This window comes from Rutilus rutilus (assembly GCF_951802725.1).
Source record: "Rutilus rutilus genome assembly, chromosome: 13".
Taxonomy (NCBI): domain Eukaryota; kingdom Metazoa; phylum Chordata; class Actinopteri; order Cypriniformes; family Leuciscidae; genus Rutilus; species Rutilus rutilus.
In genome coordinates this window covers 11841013-11864194 of record NC_140218.1, presented here as the reverse complement: position 1 = coordinate 11864194, position 23182 = coordinate 11841013, and the positions used below count along the sequence as shown (strand labels likewise).

At 35.9% G+C, this 23182-nt stretch overlaps 1 protein-coding gene across 1 annotated transcript in view; it reads left to right on the top strand.

Moving 5' to 3' along the window:
- atp9a (ATPase phospholipid transporting 9A) overlaps window positions 1-19292 on the top strand; it is a 50186-nt gene extending 30894 nt beyond the window's left edge. The window contains exons 18-28 of the mRNA XM_084427908.1: window positions 1331-1501; window positions 1859-1957; window positions 3968-4057; window positions 5128-5272; window positions 6047-6111; window positions 7406-7561; window positions 8726-8790; window positions 10697-10805; window positions 10900-10957; window positions 12876-13079; window positions 18563-19292. Coding sequence (XP_084284034.1) covers window positions 1331-1501; window positions 1859-1957; window positions 3968-4057; window positions 5128-5272; window positions 6047-6111; window positions 7406-7561; window positions 8726-8790; window positions 10697-10805; window positions 10900-10957; window positions 12876-13079; window positions 18563-18699 — 1299 coding nt within the window. The 3' untranslated portion in view covers window positions 18700-19292. The remainder of the gene's footprint in view (window positions 1-1330; window positions 1502-1858; window positions 1958-3967; window positions 4058-5127; window positions 5273-6046; window positions 6112-7405; window positions 7562-8725; window positions 8791-10696; window positions 10806-10899; window positions 10958-12875; window positions 13080-18562) is intronic.
- The last annotated feature ends 3890 nt before the right edge of the window (window positions 19293-23182 follow it).

Genomic DNA, 23182 nt, shown 5'->3' with positions numbered 1-23182 from the left:
AAGAGTTGTTTCTTCTCACAGGCCCACGTTCCCACTCTCAGAGCTGAAGTGTGTAATTGTGTTTGAGCGAGTGGGCGGCAGTGACTCACCGAGTGTGTGAGTCACCAAGTGAGAGTGTGTTCCTGTGTTATTCGCACTCACACACATTGTTTGGTCTTTATCTCACTGTGATTGTGGGCCGTGGCCTCAAAACTGCGCTCTGGCTTCGCTCAACAGAGTGGCAAATCTTTTTGAGGGGTCAAAGCAAGGCTGTGTCATTTTGACACTGATTATTTGACTGCCGATGCCTCTGGTTTGGAGTATCAGGGGGTCTGAACTTTCTCTTTTTACATGTCTGACATGCTTTGATTTCAGGAAAAAGTACTGAGCAGTGTTAAGAGATGAATTTGAGCTAATAACCATAACAGATATAGAACATGTGAAAAACATGAACAAATGTAACACACAATATGATATTGTTAGATCAAAAGATGTTTGTAGACTGAAAAATACCATTATAACAGTATTATAAGTAATGCGTTACTTATTAAAATGTATTAATCGCGATTAAGTTTATAAAGAAGTGTGTGTATATATATATATATATATATATATATATACTCACACATGCATACACACTCTCACACACATACATATATATATTTACAAACTTTTTTGTTAGATGCAATTAATCATGATTTATTGATTTGACAGCACCAATTTTGTCAAGATAATTATGAAAATATATAAATATATAAAATATTTTTTATTTGTTATTATAATTATTATATTATTGTCAATACTACTATAAGAAATTATTTGTATTATTATTTTTATTTATTTATATATATATATATATATATATATATATATATATATATATATATAAAATGTATTTAATGTAATAACACACTTGCCTAATTTGCTATTAAAGCATATTATTTTAATAGTTACCCCATAAAATGTTGTTTCTTTCCCTAAAAGAGGAACTGTATACATAGAAATGTATACATACATTACATATAAATGAAATATATATGCATTATATATATATATATATATAAAACAAAGTGATGTATGGAAATTTGTCTCTTAATATAATCACATTAACTCCAAAAAACATCAGATTATTTATTATACTTATTGACAGCCTTTATTTAGGAAACAGTGATCTGTGTACAAGAATCATGGCATTAAATCTAAATAAATATATTCTTTATTTATATTGAATTATTAATACTCAAGATTTTATTTTTGGTGGATAGTTATAAGTAAACAAGCCCCTAAACATGATACTAATACAATAAATGTGTGTTAATATGTTGTGTGTAACATGTCATGTGTGCCGCAGGCTCGCTACATCCAGGCCAAGTTGAGCGTGCACGATCGCTCGCTGAAGGTCGCCACAGTGATCGAGAGTCTGGAGATGGAGATGGAGCTCTTGTGTCTCACTGGGGTGGAGGACCAACTGCAGGCCGATGTCAGACCCACTCTGGAGATACTGCGCAACGCTGGCATCAAAGTCAGTGTCTGCACGCACAACATGCACATACAATGAGATTTTAATGAGCTACGGAGCACAATGCGCCAAAAATAGAAGCGCTCATCAAAAAGTCTTGACATGCAATGCTCAGTTGGTGGTTGCAACTGGTTAGAACAGAAACTCAGATTAACTTGTGATGATGAGATGTGATCTATCAATGCTTATTGCTTGGTTTGGAACACTGAAATACACTATATAGTTGCATTTCTACAGTCTGTCACGTGTAGAATTTCACTGTACGCTTCTAAAATGGGTTGTTTGTTGACGTGTTGTTAACACAAGCGCTTGGGTACATCAATGTCAGGCCTAATTTAACGAAACCTGTTCTTTGTCCAGGTTTGGATGTTGACCGGGGACAAATTAGAGACTGCAACCTGCACAGCCAAGAACGCCCATCTAGTGACCCGCAATCAGGACATCCACGTGTTCAGGCCTGTAAGTCCTCTCCAGACTTTTTATTTCAACCTTCATTTTTAAATGGGTCATATCTTGCACTTCTAAAATGATTTATCAACCCCCCCCCCCCCCCCCATTTATCAACCCCCCCCCCCCCCCCCCCCCCCCCCCCACCTCAGATTAAGCAATAAAATTCCTTGCACCAGAAATTAAATCCTATTCTCTCCCTTACCTAAACAAGCTTTTGGCCCTAAAACTAAAAGATTGACTAGCCTCAGTGCAGGAGAAATGAATAAGGCTTTACAGGTTGAAAATCTTTCATTATGTTATAGTTGAAATATAAATGGTTTTGGACTGTGCTTGTTATTGTGCTTTTTGTTTTGGGAAGTCATTTCAGGAGAAATAAATCTGGAAATGAGAGACCATGAGCAAAGAATGCTGCCTGGTATTGCAAACCACCTTGACCATAACATAAAAGAAATAATCACTCACAAATATTTATTATATATACTGTTATACTAACATATATATATATATATATATATATATATATATGGATGTATGGATGTATGGATGTATGGATGTATGGATGGATGGGTTGGTAAGATTTATTTTATGTTTTTGAAAGAAGTGTCTTATGCTCACCGAAGCTGCATTTATTTGATCAAAAATACAATCATAATTTGATTCTAATATTGTAATATTATTGCAATTTAAAATGACTGTTTTATGTTTTAATATATTTTAAAATGTAATTTATTCCTGTGATGCAGAGCTGAATTTTTAGTCTTCAGTGTCACATGATCCTTCAGAAATCATTCTAAAAGAAACATTTCTCATTATTATCAATGCTGAAAACAGTTGTGCTGCTTAATGTATTGGTGGAAAACCATGATACTTTTTTTTTTTTTTCAGGATTCTTTGATGAATAGAAAGTTCAAAAAAATCTTTTGTAACAGTATAAATGTCTTTGCTGTTACTTTTAATCAATTTAATGCATCCTTCCTGAATACAAGTAATAATTTCTTTAAAAAAAAAAATTAAAACATCTTAATGACCCCAAAATTTTGTAGTAGTGTGCATGTAAGCTCATAAAAAAAAAAAAAGTCTCCCAAGTGTCTCCAACACAAAAGTGGTCCACAGCTTGATTGAGTTTAGTAGCGTTCTGAGAAGCAAACAGGGAAAGTAGCATCCTGTGCCCTCTATGTGAAACATGACTCTACGAGCTGTTGTGGAGTTCCCATGTGGCGTGCTGCCACAGAAAGATAGGCCGTTCTGAGGAAGGTTGAATCTTCCCCACAGCAGCGGTTCCTGGAAACAGAAGACAATGGCTGGCACAACATGAAAACAAGCACCTCGTTCCCTCTGGATCGAAGAGGCATCTGGATTATTGGCTTCCTCATGGACACAAATGGCATCCAGATTGAAGTCTGGTGTGTTTAAAATTGACAGATGAATTGCTCTGGTGCGAACGTCCAACAATTAAAAAACATCCTCCGTTGGCGAGGAGCTTTCCGGTAGATTTATGTGAACAAAATTGGTTGTGGTTCATGTTTCGGAGATTATAGTTCACCCGATAATTGTATACTCACCTTCATGCCATTCCAAACCTGTGTGATGTTTCTCGTATGGAAAAGAGAAGCCTGAACATTCTTACTAACTTCTCTTTTAGCAGTTCACAGCAGAAAGAAAGTCATATACGTTTGAAAATGACTTTGAGTTTGTTTACTCCTTTAACCTTTCAATCTAACATCTCAAGAAAGCTATATCTGCCCAAAGCCATCTGTAAATACAAAAACAACAGTTACTAATGGTGAACTTCCTGTGTGAAACTTGCAGACAGCAGGCAATGTAAACCTCACAGTTTAGACGGTTGAGCTGATAGCTAGTTGAGTCTGCCATGGTCTGCCACGCAACTGACAGCTGAAGTTAATATCTCAGTCTCATGATCTTGCTGTGGTTCACCACTGAGATCATTATCCGAGTGGCTGATTGTGTGTTTGTATGAGAAAAAACACTCCTGATGGTAATGTCTCCAATGTGTTGCAGGTAACCACTCGAAGCGAAGCTCACCTTGAGCTCAACGCCTTCAGGAGGAAACACGACTGCGCGCTGGTGATATCGGGAGACTCTCTGGAGGTAATGTGAGCCCACATGTACACGTTACATTTGAATCAACCCCTTACACTTTTGCAAACTTTAGAGCGTAACTCAAGAGACATTGAGAAAAAAAAAGCAGAATCTTGAGAAAATGCTTTTCTAAGCTTCATGTCGGGCAGTTTTGCATTGTCAAGAACCACTCGCATTTTCATTAGAAATTTATATGAACTTGAATCAGAGTACTGATAAATCTGTAGATATGATAATTGTAAAACATGATTAATATAATGAGGTTAAAGGCCCTGTTTACACCTGTTATTAAGATACCGAACCGGATATCCAGACCGGATTGCTTTTGTAGTGTAAATGTTCATGTGGTCGAATGTGTTCACAAAACACCGCCTACTCTCCGCCTGCTGAACTAATGTGTAAAAATTATGGGAAGAGCTCTAGCCAGACGGGATTTAAACTTTGTCGACTGAAGATCCAAATTTAGTTTGAAGATGAAAAATGTACCAAGCACAATGTTCTCTCACCGTTCCTGATTTCTAACACACTCACAGTGTTCAGTGTGATCTTGCGGCTGTCGGAGCAGAAATGAAAGCTGATGCTCTCCATATGGTTTTCTGTCGTCGTTCTTATGTAAATTGCGCTAGCTTATTTTGTGCATTAGATCGAAAGATCTGAAAAAGCCCAAACATAGACCTTCCCTTGATGAAATCAGGACAGAAGTGGTTAAAAGTGGACAAAAGAGACAGATTAAAACACCAGGTGTAAACTGGAATGTCTCTCCCTCGTCTACTTGTGATCCGATCGACTAAAACACATCTTAATACCAGTTGTAAATGTGTTTCGTTTATTAGTCTCAAATGTGTGTAATTCATGTGAAATTCACAGAATATTCTGTTAATATAAAATCAGTTAATATAATCTCATAATGTTAGATTTTTTTTGTAAATGACCAATTTGGTCAATAGCTTGATTTATTTATTTATCCTAAACATGGAGGTTTTGTGTCATTCTGTGTTCTACAGTATTAATTTGTTCTGTCTGATGTCTCGTTGAATGGCCTGTTCTCAGTCCTGATGTTGTTGTTGTTGTTGCTGCAGGTCTGTCTGAAGTATTACGAGTATGAGTTTATGGAGTTAGCGTGCCAGTGTCCGGCCGTCGTGTGCTGCCGCTGTGCTCCCACACAGAAAGCTCAGATTGTACGTCTGCTGCAGGAACGCACCGGCAAACTCACCTGTGCCGTGGGTGAGTATGCAGAAGCCATTGACGCCGTGCACTTCCTCTGCTACTAAATCAATTAAATATACAGTGACATATTGTTGTAGACTTTCCTCGACAAAAACCCCTTGGCTTTTGGATTGTTGTAGAAAATAAGCTTTGTGATCTACAAAAGATTGGGTGAGTGAAAGAGAATTTTACTTGCCCGACCGGACAAGTAGCCTTATTAAAACTTCAGTGACAAAAAATAACTAGGGAAGCAAGAATGTTTCTGATTTTATTACATTCATTGTAAACAGCAGTTGATAACGGATAGTTTATTTCTGGTAACAAGATCGCACTGTTTTTGTTTACCTATGGTCATGAATAAACACAGACATAAATGAAGTAATAAAAAATATCAGTATTATTTATCTTTATTAATAAATATTTTTTTCTAAGGCGCGTTTATAAAAGCTACTTAAAAGTCCCACTTGAACGAAGGCCTAATCCTGGCTTAATCTAAACCCTGTCTGTGAAACCCAGCCTGTAATGTGCAGAACAAATCTAGATAACTAGCTAAAGATGACTGTTTAATACTGTTTAGTGCTCTCAATATAATCCAGTTCAGACCATTGCTGATATCTGGAAAAAACTATGCATTAATATTAGCTGATACCATCATCAATATATAAGTTTCCATTGCACGTTTAATCTTGACATGTGACATAGCATCAGTTTTATTGCCCTTTCATAAGGTCTCAATCTGGGTCACGGCACCAGCTGTCACTGGCTCATCGTTCACTGTTTTCTCTTTCTCAGGGGATGGAGGAAATGATGTCAGCATGATCCAGGAAGCAGACTGTGGCGTGGGAGTGGAGGGCAAAGTAAGAGCTACCAGTTCCCCGAGCAGCAGCCCTGTCACACACACACACACTGTCGCCTTCTTCCGGAGTCTTCCCTCCATCTGCGCTCACTGCGTCAAACACACGCCGTACACAGGCTCTTTTCAGACCTCTGCTGAGAGATTCTCACATTTCTTACATTACATGGCACTGAAAGCATGTAAAATGACTCCAAACTTTTTCACGCAACAACTTCCCATGACTGATTTACAGCGTGTTAGTTTTAAATCAAAATTCACCCTATTCTTTTTTTCTAAATAGAAGTTTCTGCTCTTTTTTATGTTATTTTTAAGGATACAGTGTCTGTTTTTATATATATTTTTAATTGAAATAACTGTCTCAGCCCCTGAAACAACTTTAATTGGTAATCATATTTTATTTTATTTTATTTCACATAAGCGGTAAGGTATTCCAGGCCATGCTATATTGAGTGTATTAGCATAACATTTTATTTTTCTTATTTATTTAGATTTTTATTTTATTTATTTGAATTTCTTTTACTTTATTTTATTTTATTTGAGACCATGCTTTTTGTTTATTAGCATTTAACAACCAACTAGTCAATTAATGTGTTCAGCTAGTTTATCAAAAGTTTTTTTTTTTTCTTATTCATCTTGATCTTTATTATTATTATTATATTATTATTATTTATTTTATTTTAAAAGTTCGGCTTGGGATATAATGCATATGAAAATCTTTAGCTGTATTAACCAATCAGGACTATCCATATTAATATTAGAAATATGTCACATTACGGATGTCAAATAGTTTACGAATGGCGCATCATGTTGTCTTTGGACCCCCAAAGATTTCAAAATAAGTAATGGAAAAAAAACTTCAATTGACACTTCAGGAAAGTCTGATTTCAGGAATCCCATCCGGAGGTGGACTGCCTATTTAGAAACACATTTTAGACGTCAGACGTTTTATGAGTCTAAATGTACCTAAAATACAAAGTTGACCCACTTGTGTTGCGTCAAGCGAGATTTCCTGGTCATCAAAATGAGACGTTATGAGAAGGTTAATTGATATTGAGTCATTCATGACTAACACAGTAAGCCTTGATAGACTTTGACGTGGTTAAATGGGACGTTGGTGTGTTTTTTTTTGTGTGTTATTTTTATTTTTTTTGGCTTTACCCAGTCACTACTAGACTACCCAGTGATCCGAAGATGTTTAATATAGCCCGGCTTAATCTAGAAAACATTCTTGCTTGTGGTCCAAAAAAGCGTGTGTAAGCGCTCTGACCTGTTTGTTTATTTATCTGCGTGTGCAGGAAGGGAAGCAGGCGTCTCTGGCTGCAGATTTCTCCATCACTCAGTTTAAGCACTTGGGCAGACTGCTCATGGTCCACGGCAGAAACAGCTACAAACGGTCCGCTGCACTCAGCCAGTTTGTCATCCACCGGAGTCTCTGCATCAGCACCATGCAGGTAGTGTCTGCTCGAGTAATTATCCAGCACTAGCCCATGAATCACAGTAGCTGCAAATAAACAGTGTAGTGTTGAAGGTTTCAGGTCTTAAAAAAAGAACATGTATCAGTCAAAACTACACTACAGACACACACACGCATATACATGCATACATATATATATATACATATATATATATATATATATGTATATATATATATATATATATATATATATATATATATATATATATATATATATATATATATATATATGTATATATGTATGTGTGTGTGTATATGTATGTGTGTTTGTATGTATGTATTATATATTAATTATTAATTTGGTGTCTGTGAATAATTTAAATATTACAGGTTTTATAACACTAACAAAAAAAGACCCCAAAACTACCATGCTATAATTATTATTATTTGTTTTAATACATATACCAATGTATTACCATAGTTTTTGGAGATACACCATGATTTCAATTATTTTGGATGAGCAATCATCGTAATGAGATCGTGAGAGATTTTATTTTTTGTATTACAAATAATATTTATTTATATTATTATAATTATATTTATTTTTGGATAATATAATACCATGGTAAAACCATAATTTTTGCATGTGTACAATGGTAATTCCATGATATAATGTCTTAAATATAAATATAAAAGAAAAACAAAACACTAAACTTATCAGTGTATAGAGGCAAACTACAGCTGCATGTACAGCATACATCGACTACAACATAATCAGTTATTAATATTTTGTTAATATTTTTCTCTTGTTTATGTATGTGTTCATAATTTCTTTGCATTACAGCCTGGCCAAAAAAATGTCCACACAATTTGGCAAGTTTCATAAAACAATTGACTCCAAGCACAACTACGTAATATGCTTACAAAATCTGTAACAAATTTTTAATAAGGGTGGAGATATTGCCAGACAGCGCTTTTGGCCACTGCTGTACAATGAAAAAATACCGTTGTATATGAGCGTGGTAATCATTTAGTACCCGTGGTGTATATCAAAGTACGATTGTATTGCCATCTAATGCCATTACTGTACTATTGTACCACTGCAGCAGTTTTCTGACAGGACTAATGAATATAACATGCCTTTAGTTGCCTGCTGTCTTTATATTTCTGCTGATGTTTTTCTTCCCATGTGTCCTCACAGGCCGTGTTCTCCTCTGTGTTCTACTTTGCATCTGTTCCACTTTATCAAGGCTTCCTCATTATCGGGTGAGTGTGCGGGTGATGATGACTCATTTGCACTCGGTGAAATCTCTCTGGCATTTCAGCCATGTGTTTCAGACAGCTCTGACATTAGAGGATCGCTGAGGGATTTGTTCCATCAAGAGTCACGGTCACTGAGCTAGAAGAAGCTCGCCAAAGCTGATGTCCATCAAAAGAGTCTTTGTGAAGCCTGTGATGAACAAGGGGTTAAAGCGGACAGGCTCTTCTAATTCAGCGAAGATGAGTTCAGGACAGGGAGAGAATAAAGCTGAAATTGCACCCACACTAGTACAGCGGTGAATCTAGAACTATCACTTTGACCTTCTATGCGTATGAAATATATGTGGGCGATTCTGTTGTAACGTGTACAAACCAGCAAAAATGTTGGGCGCATCTTACTTTTATTAACAGATAGATGTCATAGCTTGATGTTTTCAATTATTGCTTCAAAGAATTTCCCTGGCTTGGAGTAGTTATGAAAAAATCTCAGAAAATCATAGCAATTTCTATTTTTTTAGATGTGTCATATATACATCTTTCAATTAAAAAATATTTAATTGGCTAGAAATTGTACTTTTGTGAGTGCAAACATCATAAAATGATTTTTAAAATCCTCGGTCTGATGGTTTGGCAAGCAAAGACATCGCAAAATGTTAAATAGCATAGAAAATAACGTGAAAGTACACTTAAAAAGTCTAGTATGCATTCTTCATCAAAAATAGTAAATGTTAAGCCCTATTTGGACGGGATTAGTTTCCTCGGAGGACGTTAAAGAAATTTGTGTTTCACAAGCGTACTTTGTGGTTGTAATCCCATCCGCAACCTCAGTAAAAATTCCAGAGCAAATTACCTACTGTTTTTCGGCAAACTCAACGGTCCTCTGAGAAATCGAATCTGTCCGAATGTTAATGTCTGTAATTGCTAATATTGTATTATACTAACGCTTCTCATCGTGTGTTTTTTGACCTACCTGAGCTACCGTTTGCGCACCAATCTTTAGCATGCTTTTATTTCAATCCAGTATGGATGGTATCCACAGAAAAATAAAATGATCAAATTAATAAATAGAGACAAATCGTGTAAACCGCTAAGACTGCCCATTTTAATATCAATGTCAGGTAAGAGTAAGATACTTGTCTAGATTTTTCTGCTCACTTATGCAAGTTTATTATAAACAGCCACTTCTATAAACTCATGTGAAGCATACTTAAATAGGGCTTTTATAATAAATTTGAATTATATATAAATAAATAATTAAAAGACACGCAAAGACCAGGTAAAAAAACTTGAATTGTATTAATTTAGAAAACCAGTCCCATACGAATAAGGCTTTAGTGAAAATTTTGAGGGATTTTTCCTATATATTTTTTAATATGTAACTCGTTTTATATAACTACCATTTAAAATTTGTGGGTTTTTAATAAGAAATGAATACTTTAATTCAGCAAGGACACATTAAATGGATCAAAGGTGACTGTAAAGACATTATAATGTTACAAAGGATTTCCATTTCAAATAAATACTGTTTTTTTATTTGTTTCCTTTTTACATCATGAAAAACATCTCGGTTTCACGGTTTCCACAGAAATATGAAGCAGCACAACTGTTTTCAACATTGATAATAAGAATAAATGTTTCTTGAGCAGCAAAATCAGCACGTTAGAATGATTTCCGAAGGATCATGTGACACTGAAGACTGGAGTTAAAATTCAGCTTTTCCATCACAGGAAATCCATTTTAGAAATAGAAAACATAATTTTAAACGTTTTTTATAATTGTATTAAAATGATTGCAATATTTTAACATTATTTTACATTGTAGTAATATTTCACAATATTACTGGTTTTTGTTGTTGTTGCTGATCAAATAAATGCAACCCTAGCAACTTTATTGTATTGTATGTGCCTTACAGCTACTCCACTATCTACACAATGTTTCCTGTTTTCTCCCTGGTTTTGGATAAAGATGTCAAGTCTGAGGTTGCCATGTTATATCCTGAACTTTACAAGGATCTTCTAAAGGTATTTGACCCTATCATTCTCAAATGAATAACCTACACTACTATGAATCTTTTGTGTTTTTTAAAATATTAATAACTGTGTCAACTGTTTGCAGGGACGGCCTCTCTCGTTCAAAACGTTCTTAATATGGGTCTTGATCAGTATCTACCAAGGTAAGCGAATAATGTGGTTATTGTACCATATGGTGCAATGCATGAACTTTGCAACAACCTTCACTCAACAAAGTAGTTGTGCTGTAAATCGAGTAGACCATTTATGTCTCCCACTGACTGAAGCGTATCTGTGTTTGTAATGTCCATTCAGAGGCTTGTTAAGAAAGCAGCAGCAGTAGCACAGTGTGGTGAATGTTGTTTCATCCAAACAAAACCCACACACGTGTTTTTGCTCGCCCGCACTGAATAGTTTATTTGTGTCTGTGGCTACAATAGTCGAATAACACAAGGAGGTTTTCCACGATTGCTTTTTGAGCCGCACTAGCAGCCTCCACCCTGCTGTCTTTGTGTGTAAATCTCTCAGCGTCACACTTTGTCATTCCATTAGTTTAGAAGGTGATTCTGTTTGTGTTAGACAGCACTGGGTATTTCCTCACTTCTTTGAGAGCTTGTTTTCAGAAGAGAAGTCCTACATCCCTCGTTGTTATTCTCTGTCCGTGAAGTGTTTTCACTCAAATTCCCCCATCTATAGCATGTTTACATTTGTGCTTTAAATAGAGCCTTCAAAGTTGAATGGTCTTGAATTTCATGCATGTATTAATCAAGTTTTTCAGTCCCAGTGGTGTTTGAGGTTGAGCTCAAAGTTCACAATAACACTTCAGGACAGGAAGCGCTCAAAAAAAGCTAAATCCATGGAAGCGTTCTTCCTCTTCCTGAGATCGCTGATCGGACAATCTCAGGGATTTGCTATGGTCTCATAAAGCGAATCTGAGACAAACGGTTTCTTCTTTATCATGACCTCTGTCATATATAGTATTTGCAGCAGCTAAAAATTAATACACAAAAGTTCTTTATTTAACTTGAAAGAATGAACTTTCCAATCCTTTAGTCCAATAAGAACTTTCACCCATAAAATCAGAGTGACACTTTATTATAGTAGATATTATTTCAGAAATTTCATATTTCAATGTACCTGTCAAGTGTGTATATTAACTATTTGTTAAATATGCACTTACAAATAGTATATACATATGTGTGTATATTATATTATATATATTTACATATATACACACATATATATTTATGTGTGTGTATGTATGTATATATAATACATATATGTATATGTGTATATGTATTTATATATATGTATTTATATATATATGTGTGTGTGTGTGTATATGTATATGTATATGTATATGTGTATATGTATATGTATATATATATATATATAATATATATATATATATATATATATATATATATATATATATATGTGTGTATATGTATTTATATATATGTATTTATATATATATATATGTGTGTGTGTGTGTGTGTGTGTGTGTGTATATATATACACACACACACACACACACACACACACACACACACTAGGGCTGTCAATTTAACGCGTTCATTACTTTTCATAAAGTTGATTGGTGACGAACGTTTTTCGCTGCGTATTGTGCTTAAACGTCAAATACACCCAAAATAATGTCAAAATGCCGGTATTGTCTTTGTGAGTATTCATGTAAACGCAGCCAGTTATATAAGTGATCATAAACAGTTGAGAAAGGAAACTCGTGAAACAGTATAATGGATCCGTGCGTCAGGTCTTAAAGTGACAGCAGCCTAATATAACTGTTGTCAAATTATGGAATAATATTAAAAATATCTATATGCCAGTTTTTCGCCATGGTATCGATGTCAATATTGATGCCAGTGAAAATGCTGAGTGGCTAGAAACTTTGGAAAACCATTAGCCACAGTGGCTGGTGAGCAAAAAAGTGAATGTCAAGCCCTGTATACATGTATATAAGCACACTGCTAGAAGCACACTCCTAGTGTGCGTATCCAGCACGCTTCTAGAAGTCTCTTCATAGATGCTGGTGGTAATAGAGATGTGCTGTGCTCTCTGCAGGGAGCATCATCATGTACGGGGCTCTGCTGCTGTTCGAGTCCGAGTTTGTGCACATCGTGGCGATCTCGTTCACGTCTCTGATCCTGACGGAGCTGCTGATGGTGGCGCTGACGGTGCAGACCTGGCACTGGCTGATGATCGTAGCCGAACTCCTCAGTCTGGCCTGCTACATCGCATCCCTGGTCTTCTTGCACGAGTTTATCGGTGGGTATGCTTTCATAATTGATTTTTATTTATTTAATTTTTTCCGGGGCGAGAGCGTGTCTGCTAACAACGGGAAGTTTGACGAGAGCGACGAAAGGCTGTAAGAAAAGCGTGTGCGTAAAGCCCTTATATGGAGATGGTTTTGGGCCTGTTTTATGCAAATGAATTACCTCGTGCACGCGGCCGCTCGTTTAGAAAACTCCAAATTCACTTACATCAGAACGATGTTGAGAACACATTTCTCGTGAGAAGTTCTCCTGTGCGTACAAATATGAAATAATCCATGCAGTTATTAGTGAATGAGACCCTTTTTTTCATACACACTGGTCAATTTAGAAATTTGGGCCTATTTGATAACGTGTTTTATGAGCAGTGGAAAGAAACATCCAAAATACTCTTTTAAATGTTTATTTATAATATGTAGATTTGAATAACAATACATATTTTTAAAGGGCATTTTCTCAAAATAAGCCAGAAATCCCCACTTCACTTCACTTATTTTTACAGAGGGGTTTGTTCATATATCATTTGCCTGATTATATACATTTTATTCCTTAAATTCATAAAATACTTTTCTTTTTCTTCCTGGCTGTTGACAGCTTTTATGATTTATAGTGATAAAAAGAGCTATCCAAAATCCCCTCTATAGCTCTTTTGACTCTAATATGTAAACAAAATGAAACGAATTTCCGAATGGGGAATGTATGCAAATTAGTGCATATTTCAGTAGATAATGCCTCATTTGAATGTTAAAGCATAACATGCAGAAAACTTGTAGTACAAAAATGTTGTATTCTTAATGTAATCGATCAGCTGGGAAAGTATGGCGATATCTGTTAGTGATATTTTTTACTCTGTTCACCTGGGCTTGTCTTGCCTTAATCACTTGATTAATTGTTCTTGTCATTTTACTGATATTATATGTTGCATCTATGCTTTGTGGTCAAGGTTTTTCTACTGCTTTATATCCTATTATCGTCATGAAATCCTGTTGTTATTGAGCGATCTTGACGTCAGAATTTCGGACATATCCAGGTAAAAAATGTGGCCACATTCCACAAAACCAATACTGTTTTCCCCAGAGAGAGTTAAATCTGATTGTATAAAATATGGCAATCAGCATTCCAGGGCCGCTGTGACCCGTTTCTCTCGTACGACACCGGGCAGCCCGAGAGCGGCCCACAGCGCTATACAGAGCTCACTGCGGAGGGAAATACCACAAGCCTGCTCTCATTTCCTGATGCTAACCCGGCCAAGGTCTGTCTTTGTGTTGATCAGAGTGCTTCTCAATTGGAAGAGTTCTACACTTTCTTACAAAGAAAAGCAATTGAGGATTCACATATTTATGTTATTTTAAATGCACACGTGCCAGTAGCTCAGCTGTTTTCACAATGCTTATCGCTCGCACTTGTGCACACGTAACCTACGTATGTCAGGGTGACGTTTTGATGAATATGTAAATCTATGCTGTGCGATTTTCCTCTCAATAACAAAAGAATCACACAACAAAGATGACAGCGGTGAGAAAACAGCAGTTAACAAAGCATCTGGTCATAGCGATGTGGATATGTTTGCACCAGCTCTGCAATTCACCAGCATTACTTGTCAATAAATGATATAATTAAAATTACTCTGTTACGATAGTTTGATTATAAAGTATATTTGAGACTATAGACTATATAGACCTGACTATGTGTGCTTTTTTTGCATGACACATTGACATTGAAGTGTAAAATACCTTCTTTGGCATTATCCTAAAAAATGAGCTTTCATTTCATGTGTCATTGAACGTAAGAGACATGAACGTCACATCCTTTGGATGTTCCCTCATATTAAATATAAAACGCATGTGTATACTGATATTTTTCTAATATCTGGACTCCTTTATTAAGGGTGTATGGATATATAAACAGACGTTTCAATATATTGGTATTAAATGCATTTTCTGAGAATTTATATTTCAAGTTTTGACTGCAAATGTCACGTCCATAACGCTGGAATTGCCCAATTTTAAAGAATTTATCCTCAACCAGTTTTGTGGTGTAGGTCTACGTATTTTAATGTTAACTTCGAATAATACTAATAGTAATTTAAAGACGTGGTAGCATTGGATCTGGAGGGGAAGGATAACTCTGGGAGTTGGAAGGGGTGTGTTCTGCCTTCTCACACCGCGACACAGGTTCGTGGATCTGAGTGTCGTGATTTCGGTTTCATATCGCATATCGTTACAGCCCTAGTCTACAGTCTTTCATAGACAAGCTAGGAAGTTGGGGCTCTCGTTTTTTAACTTGCGTTACAAGCTGTTCACATAATGGCAAAAAAAAAAAGTGATTAATACATGTAATTTCGCACATGTAGCCCCTTTATATGAACAGATAAATAAAACTATTCACATGAGACCCCGCGTAGACATCCTTGTGGCTTAGTTTTTATAATGATATACACCATTTTTTTTATTTAAATTGCTTAACATTTTTCTAGTTTAATGGTATTTAGTGTAAAGTTATCTGCTCAATTGTTTTAGGCAACAATACGTTTTTTGTTATGCTAAATAAAAACGATTTAGTACCAGAAGTTTCTTTTTGTGACGGCACTTTTTATAAAATAATATATAAAAAAACATGAAAATTTGTAAATATATATATTTTTAAAAACATTCATAACATAAGATTCATTACAAAATGATCTGTCCCAAATATAAACAGATTAGTCAAAAAGTTAGCTACTTTTATCAAAAATAACTTTGAATCCTGTTGGTAATGCATCCAAGACCTTCAACATAACCATTTTCCTTTTGCCCACCAACGTCACGTTGAGAATTCCTTATTGGATCTCGATGCGAATCCTGGCTGAGAAGATGATGGATCCATGATGGCGGAGATGACTTGTGACCATCTCGGGGCTCACGTTCACAGCGCACGAACAAGTGTCTTTTCAGTTGTGTTGATGAGGCATTCGGACACCGCGGCGCTCCGAGTGCAGTCCAACTCCGGTGGTGTGTGGCACCTGACCACATTAAACAAAGACTGGTCAGCGACTGCCTCGCAGTGTGACGCTAGTTTCCAGCAATCGCACAAAACATTTTGGCCAACTTACATTTAAGAGTCTCTCCTTCTACTGACCTGACTGTGGTCTGAGAGTATTTCACAAGCTCCGTTTTGATGTCTTTCCCTACAATTCTGGGAATAAAGGTTTAAAAAAAAGAGCCAAAGGATTATTCAGCAGGGATTGTACGTTTTATATACAAGAATAGAACAAAACCGTTGATGGGAAAGACTTTTATGTGAGCGTGTGACAGACAAGACTTTTGGATCTTGAGGGGATTGACAGCGTTATGTACATCTCAAATGTATGTTTTATGTAATATTTAGTCCGCTTACAACCATCTGATACAGATTGAAATGGCATCCATTGGCAAAATTTGTTAGATACAATCTGATTGGTTGGTCCCAATGAAACTTCTGAGGTTTTGTAGGTTCTTAAGGGTTAGTTTAATAAAAAGCTCTGCAGTGAGTGTTTCTGAGAACGCACCACCATTTTATCCCTTAAAACTCATCTTTGGGAATCAAAATGACACATTTAAAAGGTTTTTCCTGTGAAAATAATTTCTTCATGCCTTAAAATAGCTTGAATTTAACTCTACACCCTTGCTTCATTCAGAATACGCAGAACCATGAATATGCAAATGAGCCCCGCCTCCACTCACTCACTTACGCTCAGAATACCTGATCCACTCGCTCGACTGTAGTAAACGCTACACAATACAATGGAAAGTGGAAGTTTAGTTCAGCCATATTCAGTGGCTCTTCTAAAAATAGCATCCTTAGAAACGCTTTGAACATCATAGAAAGTCACTGTGGAAAAGCTCTTGCCGACGGGATGTTTGTGGCGGTAAGAAACAGGCGGTGAAACATGGCAAAGGCCGCTACTGCTCTTGAGTATCTTTTAAAGTCCCCCTGTGGTGAAAATCGAGCTTTTAATGTTGTTTATATGTCTATGTGGTGTTTTTTAATATGCTTTAAGACAAACCATGTGCAAATTAATAGGTCAACACCATTGCTGAGTATTTTCTCCTTAAAACTGCAGTGAACCAAAGACAGTCTCAAAAACACGGTGTTTCTGACATCACAAACTACCTTGTAACCAATCAGGTCAACGAGTGGATCTCTGAGCTGGTGTGAGTGAGTGGAGGCGGGGCTCATTTGCATATTCATAGAATCGCGTATACTAAACGAGGCAAGGGTGTAGAGTCACATTCAAGCTATTTTAAGGCAATTTTTTTCAAGAAAAAACATTTAAATACAGTGCTATGCATAAGTTTAGACACCCATGCTAAAGTTGACTAAAAAGAGGAATAAAAAATCATCTTTTGGAAACTGAACTTAATGCCTTAATTTAAAAAATTAGGAAAAATCCAACCTTTAAGGACACCAATTTTCTTTGTGAATGAATAATGTATCGTAAATAAATAAATGTTCTTCCTTAAAATACATGGTGCATAAGTTTGGACACCCCTATGTTAAATTCCCATAGAGGCAGGCAGATTTTTATTTTTAAGTAATTTTTTTTATATTTTTTTTAGGATACTATGCATCCTGATAAAGTTCCCTTGGCCTTTGGAATTAAAATAGCCCCACATCATCACATAGCCTTCACCATACCTAGAGATTGGCATGGGGTACTTTCCATAAGATCATCTCTCAATGCAAATCAAACTAGCTATTAGGCTAACTGAAATAAAACCATGCCAATCTCTAGGTATGGTGAAGGCTATGTGATGATGTGGGACTATTTTAATTCCAAAGGCCAAGGGAACTTTATCAGGATGCATAGTATCCTGGATCCATGAAGTAACTGGCCTTTAAAAATAAAAATCTGCCTGCCTCTATGGGAATTTAACATAGGGCTGTCCAAACTTATGCACCATGTATTTTAAGGAAGAACATTTATTTATTTACGATACATTATTCATTCACAAAGAAAATTGGTGTCCTTAAAGGTTAGATTTTTCCTATTTTTTTAAATTAAGGCATTAAGTTCAATTTCCAAAAGATGATTTTTTATTCCTCTTTTTAGTCAACTTTAGCATGGGTGTCTAAACTTATGCATAGCACTGTATATAATTTTGGTGATCGGAGGTGAGTTTTAAGGGATAAAATGATTGATTTACAGGGGCACTTGTTTTGATGCCACTAACCTGGCAAACTTTTCTAGATTCTTTCAAATCTTTTTAAAACATGACTTTGTTTCCTGTTAGATGGATCAAAACATTCTCACGAACTCCTGGAAATTTCATGAAGTCAGCCAATCAGATTAGACCTTGCCAGATCAAGAAACTCTTTGCCACTTTTGTGCAGTATGACTCAGAGTCTGTGAACAGACTGTGGATGTTTCGTCTGACACTGAGTCCAGCATGAGCAGATGTTTGGCAGTATCCAAATGGAGATGGGCACTAACAGTATTTTTATTTGTGTCTCTCACAGATGTGTATTTCATCGCCACCCTGTCTTTCGTGTGGAAGGTGACCGCCATCACTTTGGTCAGCTGCCTGCCGCTCTACATCCTCAAATACCTGCGACGACGCTTCTCGCCTCCGAGTTACTCCAAACTGACCTCTTGAACCCTTTACTGCCTCACTCGCCTCAGTCCGGCTTGCTCTCTAACCACTAACTCGGCTCGAACAAACCTAAAACTGCTGGAACGTCAGGTTTGATTCACTCCTTCATTCACCCTGATACTAAAATCACAAGTCTGATTTTTCTATATTTTTGGTCAATGAGCCAGTTAAGTAGTTTAGCAGTCGGGTTAGCCCTGAGCAGTTGCTCATACCGACAAGAATGGACACTTGTTTGACGCAGCCCAGACGCCATTCGCTCTGAATCATGTAATTTCTCTACTGTTTAAGTTGCAGTGAATCACTCTCCCTGAGGAAGACTAAACACACTGGTTAGCTTTGGGATTCATCCATGAGAGAGACAACAGGGAAGTTTTTCCGTGAGATTTAATAATCTATTGCTATTATGCGTCTCGATTGCATTTGTATTCTCATGTGAAAAGGAAGAATTTGCACAAAGAGGAAAAGGGAAATTGGAGTTGACTTGTTTTAGGGTGTTTTTGGTACCTTTTTTTATTTATTTTCCAAAACTACTGAATCTATGTGACTTGAAAGGATGTGATCAGGTAAAAACAGAAAGTATCTGTTGTACCCCCCCCCCCTCCCCCCCAAAAAACACTAATTTTTTTGGTCAATTTGTAACACTTTACAATAAGGTTCCATTAGTAAAAGTTAATGCATTAATATCTTTGTTTGTTAACATTTGTTGATCAAAGTACAACTGTTCATGTCAGCTCAGGTCCATAAAATAATATTAACAGATACATCTTTTTATTTTAAATAAAATAAATTCTAACTTATCAAAATTCTCAAAATTGAGAGATATAAATTTGTTGTACTTTAAAAAAAAAAAAAGTTGCAATTGTGACTCTCAAAATTGTGAGATAAATTGCTATTGAGAGTTTTTCTCGTTTCCACCAGAAAAAAAAAAGGTAATTCCGAGTTTCCGAAACTTTGGGAAATTAAGTCAGAATTGCGAGATATATATATATATATATACACACACACACACACACACCCACTTGAATTTTTTTTCTCACAATTGCGAGATATAAACTTGCAATACTTTTTTTTGTAATTGGGTCCATATTTTCAAAATTGTGAAATCAATTGTGAGTATTAAAGTCTTTTTATCTCATAATTTGGACTTTATAACTTGCAATTGCAAGTTTATATCTCACAATTCTGAGAAAAAAAATTCTGAATTGTGAGATATATATACTTGCAATCCTGTTTTTTTTTTTGTTGTTTTTTGCAATTGCGAGTTAAAGGGATAGTTCACGCAAAAATGAAAATTCTGTCAGTAATCACTCACCCTCATGTTGTTCCAACCCCGTAAGACCTTCGTTCATCTTCGGAACACAAATTAGTCACTTGGACTATATTAACGATGTCTTTAATACATTTTCTGGGCCAGCAAGTTATAGTGTCTTAGAAGCCTATGGAGGAGTGATCCAGCTCTCAGATTTAATCAAAAATATCTTAATTTGTGTTCCGAAGATGAACGAAGGTCTTACGGGGTTGGAACAACATGAGGGCGAGTAATTACTGACAGAATTTTCATTTTTGGGTGAAATAACCCTTTAAGTGTACAATTTACAGATAAATTGTAATTGCAATTGTCTTTTTATCTCATAATTTGGACTTTATAACTTGCAATTGCAAGTTTATATCTCATAATTCTGAGAAAAAAATTCAGAATTGTGAGATATATACTATATATATATCTTTATATATAGTATATATATATTTTTTTTTTTGCAATTGCGACTCCCAAAACAGAGAAATTGCAATTGCCAGTTAAGTGTACAATTTACAGATAAATTGTAATTGCAAATGTCTTTTTATCTCCCAATTCGGACTTATTTATAACTTGCAATTGCGAATTTATATCTCACGATTATATATCTCAGATATAGTCGCAATTCTGCAAAAAAAGAAAAGGTCTGAATTGCGAGATGTAAAGTCGCCATTCTTCTGACTTTATTAATTTATTAAATTGCGAGATATAAACTTGCAATACTTCTTTTCTTTTTCTTTTTTTGCAATTGCGACTTTCTCAAAACTTCAGACTACAACTCGCGATTGCGAGTTTATATCTCAGTTCTGAGAAAAATATATAAAGTCACAATTCTGAATTAGTTGCAATTGCAATTATGAGAAATAAAATCAGAACTGAGGGGTATAAACTCGCAATTGCAATGCGTAACTCTCAAACTTAACTGATGTTAACAAATGGAGCCTTATTGTGAAGCGTTACCATATACAGTAGATGTGTGACTGTTGGAAAGGATGTTCAGATCAGATCATTCTTGTGCTTGTGTGAGTGTTTTTTTTTATTATTTTTTTTATGGACACTGAATTTATTAACTGGAAATGGAAATGTTTTATTAGCATACTAACCAAACACTGCTAGTCACTGCAGGGTTGATACAGTGCCATAAAAAGCAATGCTATTTTAGCATCCTCCTGTCCACAGCAGTGTTTGTCCACTCTTGTGGTGACCTCTGACGCTAGACACGCTCACTCTGTACCCCATCCTCCCCCGACTGACCATTATGACCCGGAGAGTCTTTTTAAGACTATTCTCAACCACTGGTTTACAGAGCCAAATCCCATGATGCATCAGTCAGCACTAAACGCTGTAATCTTCTCCTCGAGGTGTCCTTAAACCCAACGTTTGTCTGTGTTAATGATCCCGAATGCGATGTGATCACTATGTTGGTGTCTGTGTTTTCAGTGCCATATCATCTTTCACCTTCAGACACTTTATTGTGTTGAACTGACAGACTCTCGTCATATTCGACGTCTCTTGCATGGATCAGAGTTTGTACAGATTGTGATGTGGACATAGACTTAGACCGAATGCCATGATCTTCTCCTGACTACTTTTTGTGCTGACTGGTTTTTATGTTTATATGAAAATAGTTTTTTTTTTTTTTTTGGGTAATGTAATCTGCTGAATTGTAAATAACAAAAAAAATAATGGCTTTTATTTATTATAATTTTTTTTCTTATTTGTGTTGGAATTTGCACTCTAATACTTGCAGAACAAAAAAGGGACAAGTGTGTCTCAGGATAAGAGGTGTTTAAAATAAAAAAGATCTTTTCTTAACTAATTCTCTGCTTGTTTCTTAATACAGTATCATTTCTACATATATTTCATGTAATATCATATCTACAATAATGCTTCCTTTTTTTTATATACACTACCATTCAAAAGTTTGGGGTTGGTAATAGTTTGTGTTTTTGAAAGAAGTCTCACCAAGCCTGCATGTATTTGATCAAATCAGTAATATTGTGAAATATTATTACAATTTTATAAAACTATTTTCTATTGTAATATGTTAATGTAATTTTAATCTGGATTTTCAGCATCATTACTTCAGTCTTCAGTGTCACATGATCCTTCAGAAATCATTCTAATATGCCGATTTGCTGCTCAAGAAACATTTCTGATTATTATCAATGTTGAAAACAGTTGCGCTGATTATATTTATGTGGAAACAGAATTCTTTCATGAACAAAGGTCAAAAGAACAGCATTTATTTGAAATAGATTTATAAATGTATTTTTTTTTGATCAATTTATTGCATCCTTGCTTAATTGTATTAATTTCTCACTGCCCCCAGTGTTTGAACGCTAGTGTTTATTTTCATTATTTTATGGATATCTGGATGGGAATGCTAGCTTTCTGCATTTTGCACGGTATCTTTTTAATAAAAGTATTAAACAAAACAGAACTACATTATATAACACTTAATGCTTCAAACATTATTTATACACAATATAATTGTACATACAACATATATACTGAAATAGTAAGAGTAGTATGCCTTTCTGAACACAGCCATTGTGTGTTATAAAAATGTCATGTTTCACCAGAAGGGGGAGTCTCAAAAGTGAATGCAGACTGCATTAACAGCATGCAGGCCTGATAGTGAGGCTTCAAAACATAAGTTCATGATAACATCAATAAATCAAACAGATATTGACAATAATAATGCTACAGATTTTTACAAAGTTGAAACTTTCTTTGTGCTTCTGGCTTTCCGTGTGCCTCCTTGATTCTGCATCATAATGTGTTGCTGATGAAATGAGCTCTTTGGGTAAAGCCCATGTAAAGCGTATCATTACTCCTCTCTCATGTGGTGCGTACTGCGGTGCGCCAGACGCTGCCGTGCACGTGATGTCGAGCTTTATTATTAGACAGCGCACAGCAGTGATCGTCGCCTGTGCGTCCGTGCCACATCAGTCCCAGAGGAAGAGCCGCCGTGAGACCGAGGGAGAAGACGAGCATGTGAGCAAGGACACGGATAATGGGACCATATACTGTATGTGTGAGAGTCAAATTATGATGGAGGGATTTGTTCCTGTTGCATCTGCAGCCAATGAGCTTTCTGCTCAACATTTAAACAGTTGATCAGTGTTTGTTTTATAAAGTTCCTCTGAGACCCTCCACCTTCCCCAGCTCCACCTGTATTAATAT